The sequence below is a fragment of the Capsella rubella genome, unplaced genomic scaffold (assembly GCF_000375325.1).
Source record: "Capsella rubella cultivar Monte Gargano unplaced genomic scaffold, Caprub1_0 scaffold_1, whole genome shotgun sequence".
Taxonomy (NCBI): Eukaryota; Viridiplantae; Streptophyta; class Magnoliopsida; order Brassicales; family Brassicaceae; genus Capsella; species Capsella rubella.
The window spans coordinates 3,858,222-3,874,179 of NW_006238923.1; the positions used below are offsets into that span (position 1 = coordinate 3,858,222).

The 15,958-nt window shown below is 34.0% G+C and overlaps 6 protein-coding genes across 6 annotated transcripts; 3 read left to right on the plus strand and 3 right to left on the minus strand.

The window, feature by feature from the left end:
- Positions 1-2,056: 2,056 nt before the first annotated feature.
- Positions 2,057-3,313, minus strand: LOC17899245. Its single transcript, XM_006305383.2, has 2 exons — positions 2,736-3,313; positions 2,057-2,600 (listed from the first exon to the last, which is right to left on the minus strand). The coding sequence occupies exons 1-2, from the start codon at positions 3,268-3,270 to the stop codon at positions 2,224-2,226; spliced, it is 912 nt and encodes a 303-aa protein (XP_006305445.1). The 5' UTR covers positions 3,271-3,313; the 3' UTR covers positions 2,057-2,223.
- A 623-nt stretch (positions 3,314-3,936) lies between these two features.
- LOC17899148 (ribosomal RNA-processing protein 17) lies at positions 3,937-5,590 on the minus strand. Its single transcript, XM_006304157.2, has 4 exons — positions 5,404-5,590; positions 5,157-5,262; positions 4,647-4,770; positions 3,937-4,408 (listed from the first exon to the last, which is right to left on the minus strand). The coding sequence occupies exons 1-4, from the start codon at positions 5,514-5,516 to the stop codon at positions 4,152-4,154; spliced, it is 600 nt and encodes a 199-aa protein (XP_006304219.1). The 5' UTR covers positions 5,517-5,590; the 3' UTR covers positions 3,937-4,151.
- A 423-nt stretch (positions 5,591-6,013) lies between these two features.
- Positions 6,014-7,159, plus strand: LOC17898526 (syntaxin-125). The gene is made up of 2 exons (XM_006305925.2): positions 6,014-6,477; positions 6,558-7,159. Exons 1-2 carry the CDS (start codon positions 6,014-6,016, stop codon positions 6,991-6,993), a joined length of 900 nt encoding a protein of 299 aa, XP_006305987.1. The 3' UTR covers positions 6,994-7,159.
- Positions 7,160-9,169: 2,010 nt separating this feature from the next.
- Positions 9,170-9,888, plus strand: LOC17899834 (F-box protein At1g61340). Its single transcript, XM_006303747.1, has 3 exons — positions 9,170-9,427; positions 9,530-9,604; positions 9,700-9,888. The coding sequence occupies exons 1-3, from the start codon at positions 9,170-9,172 to the stop codon at positions 9,886-9,888; spliced, it is 522 nt and encodes a 173-aa protein (XP_006303809.1).
- A 3,367-nt stretch (positions 9,889-13,255) lies between these two features.
- On the minus strand, positions 13,256-13,721 carry LOC17900201 (14.7 kDa heat shock protein). The gene is made up of 2 exons (XM_006306049.2): positions 13,683-13,721; positions 13,256-13,572 (listed from the first exon to the last, which is right to left on the minus strand). The coding sequence occupies exons 1-2, from the start codon at positions 13,714-13,716 to the stop codon at positions 13,256-13,258; spliced, it is 351 nt and encodes a 116-aa protein (XP_006306111.1). The 5' UTR covers positions 13,717-13,721.
- Positions 13,722-14,361: 640 nt separating this feature from the next.
- On the plus strand, positions 14,362-15,441 carry LOC17900598 (putative F-box/kelch-repeat protein At1g12170). Its single transcript, XM_006303669.1, has one exon. It carries the CDS (start codon positions 14,362-14,364, stop codon positions 15,439-15,441), a length of 1,080 nt encoding a protein of 359 aa, XP_006303731.1.
- The last annotated feature ends 517 nt before the right edge of the window (positions 15,442-15,958 follow it).

Genomic DNA, 15,958 nt, shown 5'->3' on the forward strand with positions numbered 1-15,958 from the left:
GCAGATATTATTATTCTTTACGTCTTTTCCTTTTAGATATATCGATAGATGCTCTTGAGTTTTTCTTTAATAAAACGAAAAGAACAAGATGTGAAAATAGATATTACTTTCTACACTTTATTTCAAGTGTACGTCTAAATTTATCGCGTGATTCAATTATCATATGGATTGAATAACAAAAATAGAAATATCTAAAAAGTGAAACTTTTGGATCAATACCACGATTGTCTAATGAAAATCTAGTTATTAAATAAGGAGTTCTAGTCATTTCTCTTTGGAATTATTTATTTGGATTATGAATTTAGATTTTAATAATTGATTCCCGTTTTAAAAAAAATGTACATACAGTGATATATATTATGTAATAACATACAAAGATCTTGTTAAATGGGATTGTTGTTTATGTTTTGTGAGGTTAGACGGTAATAAGAATCTCGAAAAAAACTACTTTTGACTTTTCTCACAATAATATATTTTCCCATACTTGGTTTGATTCACATCTCACCTAGCACAAGAAATAATAAGAAAATAACGTGTTCATTACCGACATAAAGAAAGAAATGGCAAACGAAACTTCGTCGAATTACAGAACACGACAACGTATCCAACTGCCCAGTGATGTAACACTGTGGTGGTGAGAGTGAGTTGCCACAGTTTGTCTTACGTTCGGCCGTCAGATTTCACGGTGTAAGTAAGAGTCGACGCTAGCTCTTTTGTAGGACACTACAAGAGTATCCAAGAAGATCCGTTCGTTGGACCCGTCCGTTCATAGTTAACTAGTTTTTGTTAATTAAAATTCGACCCGTCCATAGTTAAAGACCAATCACACGATCGCACGTTACGATGGTGTCATCATCGACCTTAAGAGTCGTCGCTAAGCAAAGCAGTAAACATCGCTCACTCTCCTGTCCATAGTTTAACAAGATATCTCACGTCTCACATCTCACACGTGATTATGGGCTCCATATTTTCTCGTTATACACATTTCTTTCCTTTGATAGTGATCATTTGAATTGTAAGCTAAGGGATGGAGGGTGAACAAAAAAAAAAAAAACCCTAAGGGATGGAAACATATCGGAATGATTTTATATACGTACTAAATATTTGGTGCTTGTGCAAACGTTCTCTTTTGGCATGCATAGTAATATACTAATCTCTTAACAATTTCTCTATAAACAGAACCTGACGCCATGCAATATTGGCGTAGCATGTCATTAGACATGTGCATACACGTAGTCTCTAATTTTCTATAACTAACAAGACATGGTATCTATGCAAAAACCATGGTATCTTAACCCTCTAATATACCCCCAATAATGTAGCATGTAAGATACTTTCTATGCAAAAACCATGGTATCTTAACCCTCTAAGATACCCCTAATAATGTTGGTCTAAGCCCTTGACGGTTTATGTGAGTGTGTGATGTTTAAATTTTCCAAATTAACTTATAAAATTTAGACCATTCTTATTGGAAATATCTTAGAGGTAAAATTTACGGAAGAGAGGATCTTATATAAGATATTCTCTTTGGTAAATCTTACCTCTAAGATCATTTAAACAAATATTAAATTTTTAATTAATTGTAAATGTAAACACTAGATAGAAACGGAAGGAAAACCACGTACCGTCTGAACTAACACTTGTAAACATAGATTTTATAAAAAGCAAAGATGTTTGAATCGATATCATCAAGCAATTATGTTTTTATACTTGACAAATGTTTTTTTTTTTGTTCTCATAATATAAATGCATATAGATTCGTAAGTCGTGTTTGAAACAAAAACAATCGAAGCTCTAATAAACACAAGTTTTTAACAAATGTGGTAAATACTAAATCCAAGCTGTACTGTGGAAGGGTTTAGCCATGGTCCATGGACCCGATTTCGGGGTTGGATCTTGTTTCTTGTGAATATATATATAGGCCCATCCACGAAGTATCTCGCTTGTTGTCACTGTTACATTCAATATTGCTTATAGGACATCAACTTCTTGATTTCAATTTATCAAGTTTTCATTGTTTAGCATTGTTCATATACAAGATCCAGACAATACAAACTAAAACAAGACCACTTCAAATGCCCAATTTTTTTGAAAATAAAAGCCAAAATTCTCATACAAAACAAAAGTAATTTTGAGATGATTAGTCTTATCCGTCATCTAAGTAAATTTAAAACGATAATAAATTAAGACGAAAAGCTAATTAATCTCGCAATCTTATTATTCTTAAGCCACAAACTCTTTCTCCGATCTTAAACTCTCTTCCTTACACTTCTTAATAAAAGCTTCAACTCTTCGATTCAGCTCATCTCTACTCGGCGACATCATCTTTATCTCCTTCTTCTTCTTCTTCTTCTTCATCTTCACCGTCATAGTCGTAGACGACTGCCGATGATTATTAGTCACGTCCTTGAACGTCTCCGCTTTCCTCAATACAGGTTTCACATCGCCGCCGGCGCCAAGGACGAACGTCTCTGATCTCCGGAAACCACTGGTCAACGTCGTTGCCTTTCCCACCTCCGTCACCATCTTCCACGTGTCATCAATCTTCTCGTGCCGCTTCGGTTTCACCACTCTCAACGCCTTCTTTTTATTATTACCGCCTGCAAAAAGTAAATACAGTAGTAATTATTTTAGCTTCTTAAATTACTACTTTACCCCTACATTGTTGACATAGTGTGAAAATTCAAAAAACAAATCGGACCGTTAGAGTGAATGACGTCATCTTTGTCCCGTACCTTTTGAAATCGTTTTCACCGGTTTGCGGTGACCGGATCTAGCTTCAGCCGGAGTGAGATTCTCTGACTCTTCAATCGTAGAGGGCACATGATTCAACTCCGATTTCAGCTCATCTTCACCGTTGATTAGTCCTGATGAGATCTCCTCTTCGTACACAACCTCCGCCGCGAAATCAGAATTCGTATCCAGATTCACATCCTTCATCTCTAGAGGAGCTTGGGTGACGACGATTGGCTCAACCCGTGACTTGTATTCGCCACATTGTAAAATCTCGTTGTCGTCGTCTTCACTTTCCTCCTGGTCTTCGATGCTCTGGTGATACTTGGAAAAAGCTACGATGATGGCGATAATGACGTTGGCCACGACGAATAGGTACGGCGGTTTCAGCCACGAGAGAAATGAACTCCAGATTATCGGGAATCGCGACACGGAGAAATCGACTCCGATGGGAACAGAGTACTTTAGAAACAGAGACAAGGCGGCTATTCCGGTGGAGATTAGTGCCGCCTTGATTGATATCATCGACGACACCATTTTTACTTTCCGATTCGTGGTTTCGCTTTGGATCTCTCCACTATTGATTTTGTATATATATGATGAAGCTTTTAGGCTCTCTCTAAGCTTAACCTACACTGTTGGATCTAAGAATTTGAAGATGGACGGTTGACAAAAGAAGTGGTCTTTTTTTTTTTTTTTTTTTATGGCCACGTGTCTGCAGTCAATAATACTTTCTAATAATAGAAAACAAATGTAACATTGTTACTAATTTACTAAATTTTCTTAGTCGACCTAATGGCTTTTTTTGATTCAAATGTTTCCAAAGTTGTGAGTTGTGACCACCAAACCACGTATTTTTAACGTTCAGTCTCAACAAATCTTTCACTTTCAGTCGACACAAATTAAAAGACTCAAAGGGTCGTTTTAAATTAGAAAGATATGCAAATGTATCTGTTGTTGTTATACTTACCATTAAGGTTTATGTAGCCTATACAAATTATGTTCCCACAGTTTCATTTACTTAACCGGCATGATAAAATTGACGTATGTGTGTTGTTACTGAAAATGTGTAAAATGTAATATGATATATTTAATCATTTCGAACTACTCTATCCTTGAAATTGTATAACTATCCCATAAAAAGCGGCTAGCCTCCAACACAGTGATTAACCTTCAATAAAACCAAATTGAGAGTTGAAGCAGTTAATAAGAACGGCAAAGATTGTTACTAATAAGACTTTAAACATTACAAATTTGATTAAGAAAAATGTGATTGTATACTACTACAAGATTCAAACACATTATACGATTGCTACCCACAATTTCAACCACCGGAAAAAAAAAAAAACGATTCAAACGCTTGAGAATCCAAACCATCAGGAGCTCCAAAGGCACCACGACAACAGATATCTATGTTGCTACCGCGAAGTCTTAATCCCTCTTGCTTGTTTCTTCTTATCCCTTTTCTTCATAGTTTTGGTGCTTGACCGTTTCCTGCTCTGTTTCATGGGTTTGGTTTTTCTCACAGGCACAGGCTGCTTTGCAGAGGCTTTGGCCGTGGAGCCAGGTTCTGTTGATTGCGTCTTGGCCTTGCGAATTGGTTCTTCCTCTTCACAAGATATCTCACTTGTTATCACAGTTACTTTCAGCTCGCCTGTATCATACATCTTCGTGCCTTTCACCCACAAAGAAACACAACAAATATCACAACAAGGCCAGATAAAGCAAAATCATGCTAAGGCAAAAGCGTTCAATAGATGAAAACACTCAATACTGCATATGTCGCAATTGTTGATTTCACTCGATCAGCTTTCACGCTATGGCTACAAACTATCCATCATCGTGTAGAAAACTCTCTGTCACAGACAAAATGTGAAATATCTTCGTATTCAAAACTAATAAAATTATATTACCAGAAGTTGAAGCATTAGGCTCTGATTCTTCATCTTCTACATCGTCTGCATCATCTTCCTCATCAGCTTCCCCATTTTCATTATCCTCGTCATGACCCGCAACCATTAGCTCTTCCAATTTCCTCTGCAAAGCTCAGATACAAGATTCAGAACAATACGAAAAAAGAGAAGAGAGCTCGGGCGAATAATCAAAGGATTGAACATTACCAATCTCCTGACATCTACCATCAACGATTCATGCATCATATAACTATCTAAGAATAGTACGAGCATTCCGTTATAAGAGGTTGAACTTTGGATTAATATTTGCAATCAGAACATAAGAAAAACTCAAATTTCTAGTAGAACAAATCAGAACAAGTTCATAACACAACCATTTACGAAAAAGATAGTGACTTTAAGCTCTCCACAAATCATAGCTAAACCAGGAATCTAAGACTAAACTATAACGCATATATACTGTTGGATAAAATGACACACATCAGAGTGAAGAAGCAGTTTCATGCTCACCTTCTTACGAGCCTCGATTCGTTTCCGCCTAAAAGCTTCCTCCTGCTGCTTCTGAGCTTCCTTTCTTCTCTTCTTCTTCCTCTTGTGAAAACCAGTCACAAAATCACTACCAAAAAAAAACCAATAGATAGCAGAGGATTAACTAATTTAAAGAACAAACAGCTACTGAAGATACCCAGATTATGTATGTGAATCTGAATCCGATTAGGAAGATTAAAAAACAGTAAATTTGGAATTTTTATATTACTTGAGATCTTTCTCGTCAAAAGAGACGGTGAGGCTTTTGTTCCTGAGAGCTCTCTTCCCAATGTGCCTAGCTCTTGTCGGCGGAGCCAGTGAACCCGTCTCTTCATCGTCCATGCCTACCTTGCCAGATGCTTTCTCCGGTCGGAGACGAAACGATTCAGGTCAAAAATTAGGGTTTGTGAGGTTTAATCAAAACAAGTCGAAGGAAGAAGAAGAAGAAGAAGCAAGAACGCAAAATTGGACTTTTAATTGGGCTTTAGGTTTGGCCCAATAGAAGGGTGATAACGACTTTGACCAAAGTGAGCTAATTTGGTTAAGAAGAAGTTATGCCATTGACTAATTTAAGACAATTACCAAAAGTGGTTTGTGTCTCTCATTCTAACAAAACAAAATAAACCTTCCAACAAAACTAAAGTTTAATCTTTTTCACTCAGAATAAACAAAAATAATAAAAAATTCCTTAGCATCTTCCTCGTACTCATACAGAGGATGATGGTGATGTTCATCATCAATAACAATTGCTTTTGAAAGAAGAAAAAAAAAAACCAACAAAAAAAAAAATATATATTTTGTATATATATTTCTTACGCTAGAGAAAAAAAAAAACGAAAATGAACGATTTATTCTCTAATTCATTCAAGAGAAACCAGGCTCAACTAGGGGATGTTGAGGCAGGTCAAGAAACGATGAATCTCGATAAGTTCTTCGAGGACGTCGAGAATGTGAAGGATGAAATGAAAGGAGTCGAGACTCTTTACAAGAAACTTCAAGACGAGAACGAAGAGTGCAAGACGGTGCACAATGCCAAGAAGGTGAAGGAGTTACGAGCTAAGATGGATGGAGACGTAGCTATGGTCCTTAAAAGGGTCAAAATCATTAAGAAAAAGCTCGAAGCCTTAGAGAAATCGAACGCTAATAGCCGTAATGTCCCTGGTTGTGGCCCCGGTTCGTCTACGGATAGAACTCGATCGTCTGTGGTTAGTGGTCTTGGGAAAAAGCTTAAGGACTTGATGGATAGTTTCCAAGGTCTACGTGCTCGTATGAACGCTGAGTATAAGGAAACTGTAGAGCGCAGGTCTTGTCTTTCCCCTAGGTTTCTTATCTTGTTTGTTTTCTTGGTTTGCAAGATATGTGACTTTGTTGGAATTGGTGCAGGTATTTCACGATAACTGGAGAGAAAGCGGACGAGCAAACAGTTGATAACTTGATTGCAAGCGGTGAGAGCGAGAATTTTCTCCAGAAAGCGATTCAAGAGCAAGGAAGAGGTCAGATCCTAGACACAATATCTGAAATCCAAGAGAGACATGATGCGGTGAAGGAGATAGAAAAGAATCTTTTGGAACTGCATCAAGTTTTCTTGGACATGGCGGCTCTCGTGGAAGCGCAAGGGCAACAACTGAACAACATAGAGAGCCATGTGGCAAAAGCGAGCTCCTTTGTGAGAAGAGGAACTGATCAGCTCCAAGACGCAAGAGAGTACCAAAAGAGCTCGAGAAAATGGACTTGTTACGCCATCATCCTCTTTATCGTCATCTTTGCCCTCCTTCTCATTCCCCTTCTACCTCACATTATGCTCATGTTGAAGAAGTGAATATGCTAGAGATTTAAACTTGAATCTCAAAACCATCTCTTCGCTTTTGTCTTTTTCTTCCTCTTTGTTATTTTCTTTTTCAATATGGAATGGGATAGTTAGATTACGGTGAAACCATGGATTGTAGAGATTTCTGAAACACCGGTTCGTTATTACTATTGTAAATCTTTTGACATCCTTATTTTTGGGTCTATCGTCACTCCATCATTAGTGTTTATAATGTGAGAATGTTGTGAATCATTGATGCTGATAAAATGTTAGAGTGAAGCATATATATATGCATTGTAAAAAGAGGTAAATTAATGTGTATATATATCTCAACACCATATATATCGTTAGGACCTATGTAGCTCACGCCTCACGGCAACATGGAACGCGGCCATATACTAACACTTTTGGAAAAAACGACCTTAAGAAAAAAAAAACAAAAGATCAGCTAATTCATTAGTAACTTGAAAGTTGAAATTGTATTTTACTAATGTACGTAAAATCATCTAGTTAACTAGAGCTGATGTGTTATCCCTAAAGTAATTTACGGTGGACTTATCAAAAAGTTTAGGCAACATAGAATGGGATCTAATAATAGCATCTTACCCGTGCGACATTCTTAGTTAATTGAACATGACCCATTAATTATACTACCTCAGCTTACTTTATTTATTGTTTCAATGGAAACATCTTAAAAGGATACAAAAAGAGAGAAGAAGAAGGTGAAGTGAAAGAAATATTCTCAATCACTATAGTTTTTTTTTTTTTTTTTTTTTTTTTTTTTTGGTTGTCTTGGCAACTGAATGATGCTTTGTCTCTTTTTTGTTCATGTTTAAAGGTGAAAGATGCTTTGTTGGAATGGCGGGGGTTTTGGTCAGTCATCATACAAGTACGTACTTCTTTAATATATGCTTTCGTATAGCTTAGCTTTATGTCCCAAACCAATATTGTAAAGACTGATGACATTGCTCCGGATAAACAGAGACAATCTTCTTTCTAGCCGGAAATAACTCAATTAGGAAACTAAGTCACAAATTTGTTTGACTATCTCTTCTCTTCTACCACCAAAACTATAAAAGAAGTAAATAATCAAATATCCTCTGTCGGATTAGTTACAACTTACAACTAGTCCAGTGTGTTATTTACATTCATCAAGTTTCAAGTGTTAAATATGACGAACAAGTGTATGAAAAGCAGTAATGGCCATTCTATTTCGATGTAATTATTTCTCTCAGATTTGTGAGGCAGCCGCACGTGCTGTGTTCACCAAACTTTCAACATCTTTTTCTAGAAAGCCTCTTTTAAAACACTAGTAAAAAAATGAATTAAACATTTTCCGAAAACAATATCATCTTCGGTCGGTTAATTAATAGTTATGATAGAGTACTATTTATAATTACGCAACACAGATAATGAAAAGAAAAAAAAGAGTATAAAACACGCACACGTGGGTTCGGGGGAAGTAGATAAAACAGTGTCAGAGCTGTTTTGCTCTTTACTAAATTCATGGAATCCGAGGAAGAAGAGAACCATATAAGCAAGCAACAAAATTTTCTTAATCTTGATTTAAAAATCTAAACACTAAAAGCATTATCCAACACGTACGATATAATCACTTAGCATATTTCTCCACGTCGTCACTTTAAACGGCTAGTCATTTGTGTATGTATTAAGCGGTCGTATTTTTAACCACCTACACAAATTAATTATATAAAAAAAAAGAGAAAGTATGTTTTTTGGTTTCAAATTAAAGAAAAAAGAAACTAAATTAGCTTAAATAATCAAGAAAATAAATATCTCAACTATATAAATTGTTCATTTTTTTCTGAAAATATAAGTTGTTCACTTTGCTTTCTCTCGTTTGAAAAAAAAGAATCTTATAAGATCTTTGAGAAGATAACAACTATAAATCAAACAGAAATTTAGGATATTTTCTCCTAAAAATCTTTGGAAACGGTTAGTTTTGTTTGATCAAAGGTGTACATGTTCTTGTTCCTCCTATATTTTCTTGGTATGTTTTTTTTTTTTGTTTCGTCTTCCAACACCCCACTGTTTTCTCTCTTTGCTCCCCACCACTATTTCTGGGGCTCACTCATGAATCTTGGTTTCATATATTTTTAAGATATTATTTTTGTTACATTTTTTTTTGATGATGCAGGAATCGTGGGGTTTTCGTTATTTGGGAGGTATGGCATTGGGGAAGAAGAAACTAGGTTTAGGTGCCGTGAAATCATTATCATCAAACTCAAATGGAAATGTAGTTGGTACTACTACTGAGGGAGGATTAGGGTTAGGGTTAGAGTTTGTCAAGTACAATAAGAGAGGATTAGGGAGGAAGAGGTTATTGATTTCAGGCTGCAAGATTCTTTGGGATTCAACTCAAAACCATGAAGAAACATTGGTTAAAACTAGTCCAAATCTCGAATCTCTGCCTCAAGATATTTTGGTTCGTTCTTCTCCTTAAAACTCGATTTTAGATATAATCTGTTCACGTTTTTGTGCGTCTTGTTTGGACTTGAAGTTAGTTAGTCATTGGTTTATTTTGCAGGTGAAGATTATATGTGGAGTGGAGCATGAAGACTTAAAGCAATTGTTTAATGTGTCAAAGACTATACGAGAAGCTGTAAGTAAATGCTATCATTCATAATTTTAGTTTAGATTTGATTGAAATCTTAATGATATTTATTCAATAAAAAACATTTGTTACCTCTCTCACAGACATTGATAGCTAAGAAATGGCATTTTGAATATACTACACCAAGAAAAACTCTGTTTTCTCGAAGTGGGATTGATGCAGTGATCGGCTCGAGAGATAAAATCAAAGCTCCATTGCTGAAAAAGTACGGCTTTTCGAGGTTAATCTGCTCCAAGAATGTTTCTAAAATCTCAGTGGCTCTTTTCAAATGAATATGGTAACTTGGGTTTGGGAATATATCAAAGTCTTTTGCCCGGCCCATCTCATTGTTGCTGGAATCGTATAAAGAAGATTGGAGAGGAGACGCCCATCAACACAATCCGGTCTCTTCAAGAGCATTTGTTGAAGAACCGGTCTCTTTTGATATCAATTCTTCAGTTTTCTTCTAGGGGTTATAGGGTCTCTGTGTAAATTGTTTGTTAGATAGAAAGTGGGATGATAAAGGCCTTTGAAATGGCAAGCTTTTGGCCCTTCTATGTAAATACAGAGATATAATTGATTACTTTCTTGGTTTTGCAAAGAGAAAAATAAACAAGAGATCAGCTGATTTCAAATCTTTGTCTTTCTTTTCGTTAAAAACGGTTATGAATCAGGTCATCTGTAATTGTAAAAATAGAAGATCGTTTTGAAAAGAACTCATATGTACTTCTCTTTTCTAGCTGGATAAATTGAGACAATACATATGGTTGTCAAAAACAAGGCCCATACACAAGTAGCCCATCCTTTGACTCATTTTGAGCAACAACAACATTTGGTTTGAGTCATTGAGACTGAGATTGAGATTAAGATTGAGATGAGTTAACATAAAAATAATCGAGATGGAGACAAAAGAAGGCAATAACAAATGAACAAACTCAATTATTGTGATTCGTGTGTAGGTCAGAAATATATGTTAGCATTGTTTAATGGTAAAGAATCTAGATAAGTCACAATCATTAATGAAAAGTTCAACGTTGATTAACTTAGTTAAGGAGAGGGAATAATCCTTAAGCTGTTTAGTTCATAAAGCACTTTTTAAATTGCCACCAATAACACAAGTCTAGAGTTATACGACGACGATTGTTTTATGGGAACTAATTAAATCACAACAATAATTTCATACATCATAAATAAATAAAAAATGGTATCGAGTTTGAATCTGTGTAAAGTCCAACAACAGTCGATACTCGCTACTCATTGCCATGTATAACCTAAGACGATTAATGGGGTGTTATTGGATTCTAACTTATAAAGAATTTAAATGACTCTACTAAAATTATAGATTACATGATTTTAAAGGATTGTTTGAGAGTTTTATATAATCTTGTTGATTAGTTTTTTTAAAGTCTTGTACAATCTCTCAAACAATCTTTGTATTTCTAAGATACTTTTCATGACTTTATTTTGTAAAGAAAAGTGTTTAAAATCATAAACCAATAACATAAAATTTTAATTTATTAACAATCAGAGATTCTTTTGTTTTAATTGAATAACACATAACTTTTAATGACTTTGTAAAACTCTGTATCCAATAACCCCATTTTTATGAAGATTTTGAATGACTCTTTACAAATCAATAACTAATAACACCAAACTTTAAAAGAGTTTTGTAAAATCTTGATTGAATAACAACAGATTCTACCTAACATATAAAGTCATTAAAATTCCATATAACTCACAAACCAATAACACCCCCTAAATCGAATAAAATTTGATGAAACGTCTTAATCAAGTTTAAATTATTAAAAATGACTTATAAAAAGCACCTTTGTTTTCGTAAAACTTTTCACATTAACTTGGCGATATGTTCCCTTTTTCGAACGTTTAGTGTGCACATCTTATATAACACGAACGTTTCATTTATATATCTAGTACTTTCCGTTCGTTATCATTCTATTGAATATTGATCCTAGTCTCATCATAATATCCAATAATTTGCATTAAGTTGAGGATTAAATCTTAGGATCTAACAATAGTATTATTCAATCATTAACGATTTATTCATTTGTAAGAGATCAATTCACAAACTAGGTTGCTGCAATATTATCGTGCATCATCTTTTTCAAGAAAATAATATATTATTGTGAATCATGAGATCGGTACTAATTTTTTCCGTGAAAATTAAGGAATCTGTAAGGAACGTAAAAGGTTTTTAACAACAGCAAAAAAAAAAGGTTTTGTATATAGTATTTATTTATTTATTTTTCTACGTCAATATGTATAAATACATATATAGTGACTATTTCCCTTCTCAACTGCCTAAACGTCGATTTCAATCGCTTACTTTGCTTTATTTATACTTAGATTTATGAAATTTCAAGTTTGGTGGCATACGATACAATGGTGATAAACCCGAAGAGGGTTATCATAAGTAATTTGGATATAGTCATAGTCGACGAAGTAATAATTTAGAAAAAATCTATGTTTTACAAAAAAAAAAAAAAAAATCATGTCTATCTACAAGTTTGGAAGCAACGCGTGGGAGTGTATTAGTGTGATATTAATAATGTTCATGAACCACACAACACAAATAATAAAACACACATAACTAATCTAATTAATTAGTCCAATATACTCAATTCACAAACAAGAAAATACAATTTTTTATGTGTTCAAATCAAATGAAACAAATTTATATTTATAGAGTATGAAAACTATGAATTGTAATATATAAAATAAATAAAATATAACAATTTACTATGAAATAATTGATCTCAATAATTTGGGTGAAAGTATTTAAATTCTCATAGATTAAAAAAAGAAATTCTATAATTTATTCCGAACTATTTTATAAATCTAATCAATAAATGACATGTGGCTTTATTGGGCTCCATCTTCACCCCTTTAACATGTTTTTCAACATATTTAGTTCCATATCAGCTTTAACAAAAAATCAACATGTCATTGCACTACTCCACTGTTTATTCATCCCATTGTAAATGGTAATAGGTAGCGTTTAAAAATTAAAGTATTTCTATAGTCAAAACCCATTATTAAAGTATTTGTCAAAAGATTCTTTCTGAAAAAAATGGTAAAACCTTTAGAAATTGCTCCCACTTATTCAATACTCAGCCCTTCCAAAAATAGAAGGTACTACGACTCAACATCCATTGTAAATGGTATTAGGTAGCGTTTAGAAACTAAAGTATTTTTATAGTCAAAACCCATTATTAAAGTATTTGTCAAAAGATTCTTTATGTAAAAATTGGTAAAACCTTTAGAAATTGCTTCCAGTTACTCAATACTCAGCCCTTCCAAAAATAGAATGTACTTTGAAACGTAACGTACATACGTAAGTGTTTTTTTTTTTTTATGGTCTAAGTTCCACAACTTAAAAGCATTTTTAGAGACGATCGACGCTGAGAGAAATTAGCAATGAATTGATATACGGTGGATATTAATTTCTTGGACTTTCTTTACTGTTAATGTAACTTTTTTATATTAATTTTTATATAATAAAACAAGCAGCAGAGTTTAACACAAAGAACCATGAAATAGAGTATCGACCATACATGGTCCAACACATATTTTATTATAACATTATAGTTTTTAATACGACGTAGTTAAGCAGCAGCATTTCCTCATCTTCTTGAATCTTGATTAATTAATCTTCTTAGGAGCAGTGACCCTGAACACGCCATTGGCAATCTTAATTTTAGCTTCCATCACATTGTAAATCGTTGAGTCAAACCTGACGCAGCCGACGTATTCGCGTACTGTGCGGACGTTCGGGTCCATGGCTACTTCCTTCATCTGAAATCCAACGTAGGTTTCTTCGAATCGAAAGTTGCTGGGTACAGGAACATCAGGACAACCTGGAACATCTACCCTCGCAATGCACGAATCCTCCGTGAAACTCCAACGGACTGGTCCCTTACCTCCACCGTATGTTTCTGTTATCTTCAGTTCGTAGTTTCCTGTTGTTATTAAGTAAAACGAACAAGATAAATTAATGAAACAAAGATTTGTTACTGGTTAATAGAGTGAGAAGGGGAGAAGCAAAAAAATTTGATAAAGAAAAAGGTACCATCACTTGAAGCCGAGGATCCAGACCCACTCATTCTCGAAATTAAGATCTCTTTGATTGATGCTTATAGAGAAATGAAGAAATGTGAAGAAAGCTCTGAACTTTGTTCTAATTTTTGATATGCAATGATGATAATCTATTTGCTATTTATAGACTAGTCAGGAGGTGAGAGAAGGGCGAGGAAACTAAGGCATTTGGACGCTGCTGGGCCTGGGGATGGTGGATATGGCCCATCTAAGCAAATATTGCCTTTTGCGCCTATGTTAGCTGAGCCCAAGCGTAAATTATTAGATCTATATATGACATGGAGCTAATATAGAGTAAAATATATCTTTAAATTTAAGCTAGAATCTTAATTTAGTTAAAACATAACCTTAGATTATTGTAATTAAGAATTTTTTTCTTTAGTTAATTTAATAGGATATCTGTATATCTATATGTAAAATCATTTAAACTAACTAGATTATTTCAATGTTACATTAACAACTACTACCATTTTATAAAGATATAACATATATATTATGCCTTATCCTCGAAAAGGTAATCTAAGTAAGTTCATATTATGATTTTAGATTAATTATATTATTTAATAAAAAGTCTCTTTCTTAATCATTCTCTTTATAACTTATATATTGCATATTATGTGTTGTTAGCTTCATGGATTACAGCAAAGACCAAAATGATGTATGTAGAGCTTCCGTGCGAATTGGTAGAAGAAGTACTCTATTGTCTTCCGCCTCTGTCTCTAATTCGATTCAAAATCGTTTGCAAACAATGGAACACACTTTTCGAAAGTAAGTCGTTCATCAACAACAACTCAGTTCGTGTTCGTCCTCAATTTCTCGTATGGACCGAATCCAAGATGTATTCGATAAGCGTCAATCTCAGCAATGATCCAAAAATAGGGATGCATGAGTTACCCTTAGATATTCCTTCTTCTCATAATAACAAGTGTACAAATTTTCTTCCTTGTGATGGCTTATTATTTTGTGACTGGTTACATTATAAAAATAAAGCTGCGGTTTGGAACCCGTGGTTAAGACAAACTAGATGGATCGAGTCTAATTACGAAGATTTCTGGTTTCGTGGCATGGGATACGATAGTGGTAGACCTGAAAAGGGTTACACTATCGTTGGTTATTCTAAAACAATTGATATCTACATGTTAGAAACTAATGAGTGGAAGTCTACAAATGTTTGTCCGGGGATACAGATCCGCAGAAGAACTAATGTGTCTTTGAATGGAAATTTGTATTGGACTGATCGTGATCAAGAGACCGATGAGTACTTGATCCAAAGTTTTGATTTTTCGAAAGAGATATACAAAGTTTTTTGCGTTCTACCGTGGGATATGACAAACTCTTTTTTTCCAGTACTCTCAACTTTTAGGAAAGATCGGCTTTCACTGTTAAAAAATTTGATTGGAACAGAAAATAATATTGAGGTCTGGGTGACAAAAAACAAGATTAAGAATGACGATGTAGTGGAGCATGTAGCATGGGTAAAGTTCATGACAGTTTCGATACCTATTAGTAGGATCGTTTCTCCAAGTTTCTTTATTGATAATGTTAACAACAAAAAGAATCTCGTCATGTGTTGTAAGGATGAAAATGAAAAGCTTTGCATGTATATTGTAAGGGGCAATGCATTAACGAAGATTCAAATGGACGTTGATGCTAAACATTTCCTTGAACATTGTACCTATGTTCCCAGTTTGATCCCAATTCCTCCAGAGAGTCCACAGATTTTGAAGAACTAATGTTTTAAATATTTACTAGGATTTGGACAATATTTGCATTTTAAAATTTTCATATTAATAGTGGTTATACTATGATGACTTTGCTAATTTATTATAAAAAATATTTTTATCATAATAATATAGAGTTTGATTGATTTAAACAAAATAGTTGTGGTTACACATGCATAAACTTACGAGAACATAATGTTATGATGATAAAGATTTCCCTCCTAAATCTCTATATACAAAATCGAAAATAAACTTATTTATTGTTCCAAATCAAATATATTATATATACTTGGAATATTCCTTAAAATCATAACATTGTAAAAAAAAAATTATGTACGTTTTCAAAAATATAAATCATTAGTTTTTTTTCATCTATATATACATTTTTCAAGGTTTCTTAAATTTTGAACTTCTTTACTTTCTTAAGAAACCTTGGGATTTGAACTTCTTTAAACTAAAGTATATGTATAATGTATTCTATAGATTATTCTTCATCTTCCAAAGATCACATAATGGAGGAGATTGCTAA

Coding starts and splice junctions, on each gene's coding strand:
- LOC17899245 (XM_006305383.2), bottom strand. CDS start 3,270: ATGGTGTCGTCGATGATATCAATCAAGGCGGCACTAATCTCCACCGGA. Junction 2,601..2,735: donor GGTGAAAACGATTTCAAAAG/GTACGGGACAAA, acceptor TACTTTTTGCAG/GCGGTAATAATAAAAAGAAG.
- LOC17899148 (XM_006304157.2), bottom strand. CDS start 5,516: ATGGACGATGAAGAGACGGGTTCACTGGCTCCGCCGACAAGAGCTAGG. Junction 4,771..5,156: donor GAATCGAGGCTCGTAAGAAG/GTGAGCATGAAA, acceptor TGAGCTTTGCAG/AGGAAATTGGAAGAGCTAAT. Junction 4,409..4,646: donor GCCTAATGCTTCAACTTCTG/GTAATATAATTT, acceptor TGTGGGTGAAAG/GCACGAAGATGTATGATACA.
- LOC17898526 (XM_006305925.2), top strand. CDS start 6,014: ATGAACGATTTATTCTCTAATTCATTCAAGAGAAACCAGGCTCAACTA. Junction 6,478..6,557: donor AAGGAAACTGTAGAGCGCAG/GTCTTGTCTTTC, acceptor GAATTGGTGCAG/GTATTTCACGATAACTGGAG.
- LOC17899834 (XM_006303747.1), top strand. CDS start 9,170: ATGGCATTGGGGAAGAAGAAACTAGGTTTAGGTGCCGTGAAATCATTA. Junction 9,428..9,529: donor CTCTGCCTCAAGATATTTTG/GTTCGTTCTTCT, acceptor TTTATTTTGCAG/GTGAAGATTATATGTGGAGT. Junction 9,605..9,699: donor CAAAGACTATACGAGAAGCT/GTAAGTAAATGC, acceptor CCTCTCTCACAG/ACATTGATAGCTAAGAAATG.
- LOC17900201 (XM_006306049.2), bottom strand. CDS start 13,716: ATGAGTGGGTCTGGATCCTCGGCTTCAAGTGATG. Junction 13,573..13,682: donor ATCCTCGGCTTCAAGTGATG/GTACCTTTTTCT, acceptor TAATAACAACAG/GAAACTACGAACTGAAGATA.
- LOC17900598 (XM_006303669.1), top strand. CDS start 14,362: ATGATGTATGTAGAGCTTCCGTGCGAATTGGTAGAAGAAGTACTCTAT.